This window comes from Temnothorax longispinosus, chromosome 9, assembly GCF_030848805.1.
Source record: "Temnothorax longispinosus isolate EJ_2023e chromosome 9, Tlon_JGU_v1, whole genome shotgun sequence".
Taxonomy (NCBI): Eukaryota; Metazoa; Arthropoda; class Insecta; order Hymenoptera; family Formicidae; genus Temnothorax; species Temnothorax longispinosus.
In genome coordinates, this window is record NC_092366.1 from 7,095,430 (window position 1) to 7,097,884 (window position 2,455).

The 2,455-nt window shown below is 39.1% G+C and overlaps 1 protein-coding gene across 1 annotated transcript; it reads left to right on the forward strand.

Annotated features, from left to right (window-relative positions):
- On the forward strand, positions 1-2,455 carry Rpl10ab (ribosomal protein L10Ab). Its single transcript, XM_071787485.1, has 5 exons — positions 1-156; positions 526-681; positions 1,434-1,582; positions 1,940-2,112; positions 2,200-2,455. The coding sequence occupies exons 1-5, from the start codon at positions 152-154 to the stop codon at positions 2,368-2,370; spliced, it is 654 nt and encodes a 217-aa protein (XP_071643586.1). The 5' UTR covers positions 1-151; the 3' UTR covers positions 2,371-2,455.

A 2,455-nucleotide genomic window follows, 5' to 3' on the forward strand; every position in this document is an offset into this window, starting at 1 on the left:
GTCACGTCCGCCGCAGAACTGCCATCTCGTGCCATCTCGTGCAACCTAAGCGACGCGTTCCTGTGCGCGTCACGTTTCGTTTCTCTTTCCGGTATTGCTCGTTGGGAAGGTTAGTCGCGTCCTCGTTCCTCGTCGTTCTCCACCCGATAAAATGACGTGAGTATATAATCCTATCGAATAATAGCGATCGTTGGCGTCAAGTTCGCCGTCTTATTACGAACAAACGCGTCGAACCGCATTTATCGATAAATGCATATTATTTTTGAGATATTTCTTAATACGACTATTAATATGACCGCTAACGTGCGTCGCGTTGAAATCTTAAAAGCTGTACCTGCTTTGCACAGATTTGCCTTATTCTGATGTGTATTGAACACAGCACAAGCTTTTCTCATCGCTTTTTATACGCGAAATAAGAAACGCCGTCGGTTATCGGGTACTTGCCGTTTTTATAAAAATTTTTTTCAACTTGCAAAGACAACTCAGCACGTGTAGCACGTGTATTTTATTTCGCTTTGATTGCAGATCGAAGGTCTCCCGTGACACTCTTTACGAGTGCGTGAATGCCGTGCTCCAAAACTCGCAAGATAAGAAAAGGAAGTTCTTGGAAACCATAGAGTTGCAGATCGGTTTGAAGAACTATGATCCGCAGAAGGACAAGCGTTTCTCGGGCACTGTCAAGTATGTTTCTACCTGACTGAGGCATTTTTTCTTGTCTTTTGATACGATATATCCTTCACTAAGAAGAATATGAAAATTGCCTCGTGTGTTGCGTCAGGGAGCTAGATTTTATCTAGCGGACCTGCACCCAGGGTCTTAAATTAATTGGGGAGGTATTTATACCGTTTATTTAAATACAGGATCATAATCCTGTTGGTAAGTTATTCTTGGAACATCGCACTTATTAGGGCCAATTTCACTAACCACGGTTAGCTTAACCGACGGTTAAAGTTAGCAGTATTAACCAATAGTATTGGTCAATACTGCTAACTTTAACCGTCGGTTAAGCTAACCGTGGTTGGTGAAATTGGCCCTTAAAGGAAGAGGTGGAACAGAGAATAGTCCTAAGAAATTCTTAGGAAATATTATACATTTTCGTTTTGGCAATCAATAAATGCATATAACAGGCTGCAATATGTGATGTACATCAATACAGCTAAAGTTCATGGAGTCACCAGAATTCTATGATGTCTTTTTTATTGCATGTATTATCTGAACAATTCATGTGGTAAAATATTAAAATCTGAGAATACTGGGACTCTAGATATTGTTATTTCTTTCTTATATTTGTATGGGTGATATAAACTTTTATTCTAACAATATAGTTTCGTTATGAGAATAAATACTGCAGAGACCATGTGTAATCATGTTAAAATCGCAGACGCAAGCGCATTTACTTAAACTTCGATCACTATTGATTTTCATTATGTTAGGTTGAAGAATATTCCCAGACCAAAAATGCAAGTATGTGTTCTTGGCGACCAGCAGCACTGCGACGAAGCTAAAGCTAATAATATTCCGTACATGGATGCGGAAGCGCTGAAGAAACTTAACAAGAACAAAAAGCTCGTCAAGAAACTCGGTATGTTAATAATGCGTTTTCGCTGTTTCGAACAATTGAGTTACCTTCCCAAAAGCACCATCATTGCTTAACTTTCGAACAATGGTGGTCGTCAAGAGGAAGGAGATTAAAGGTTCTTCACTAGGTGAGGGCAATGTGAATCGTATCATTGCGCCTCAATCCGTGTCGATACACGTATCTTATTCAAAAAGATCTGTTTCAAAAACCTTTGTCTGTTTTTTTTTTATAAGTATTTTTTAAATCTAGAAACTTTTCTCAAAATTATTGACAGAGGAGCTAATGTGTTTTAAATTTATGCAATTTGTTGAGGGTTAAACGTGAATAACATTTGTCCACGTATTTGTATTCTTTTCGCAGCAAAAAAATACGATGCGTTCTTGGCTAGCGAGTCATTGATCAAGCAAATTCCCCGTCTTCTCGGTCCTGGTTTAAATAAGGCCGGTAAATTCCCTGGGCTGTTGTCTCACCAGGAATCGATGGTTGGCAAAATCGATGAAGTTAAGGCCACCATTAAATTCCAAATGAAGAAGGTGCGTTGCCCGCAATATTTTCTATTTAAAATTTTTCTTTAATATACAACTTCGTTCGTACTTTATATGATTGCTTTTGTTCTACAGGTGTTGTGTCTGTCGGTAGCCGTCGGACACGTTGATATGACACCCGATGAGATGGTGCAAAATGTCCACCTCTCGATAAACTTCCTTGTTTCCTTGTTGAAGAAACACTGGCAGAATGTACGTTCGCTTCACATTAAGTCTACCATGGGACCACCACAGAGGCTGTACTAAGTTGCACTTGGTACGATACATTTCGAATGTATATTCGTTGTAATAAAACTGACAAAAGAATCAATAAATTTGCTCTTCTTTCTCA

What these genes read in the sequence shown, in the direction of transcription:
- Rpl10ab (XM_071787485.1), top strand. An exon ending in CGTTTCTCGGGCACTGTCAA is followed by an intron (nt 682 to 1,433) that starts GTATGTTTCTAC and finishes TCATTATGTTAG; the next exon opens with GTTGAAGAATATTCCCAGAC. An exon ending in AAAGCTCGTCAAGAAACTCG is followed by an intron (nt 1,583 to 1,939) that starts GTATGTTAATAA and finishes TTCTTTTCGCAG; the next exon opens with CAAAAAAATACGATGCGTTC.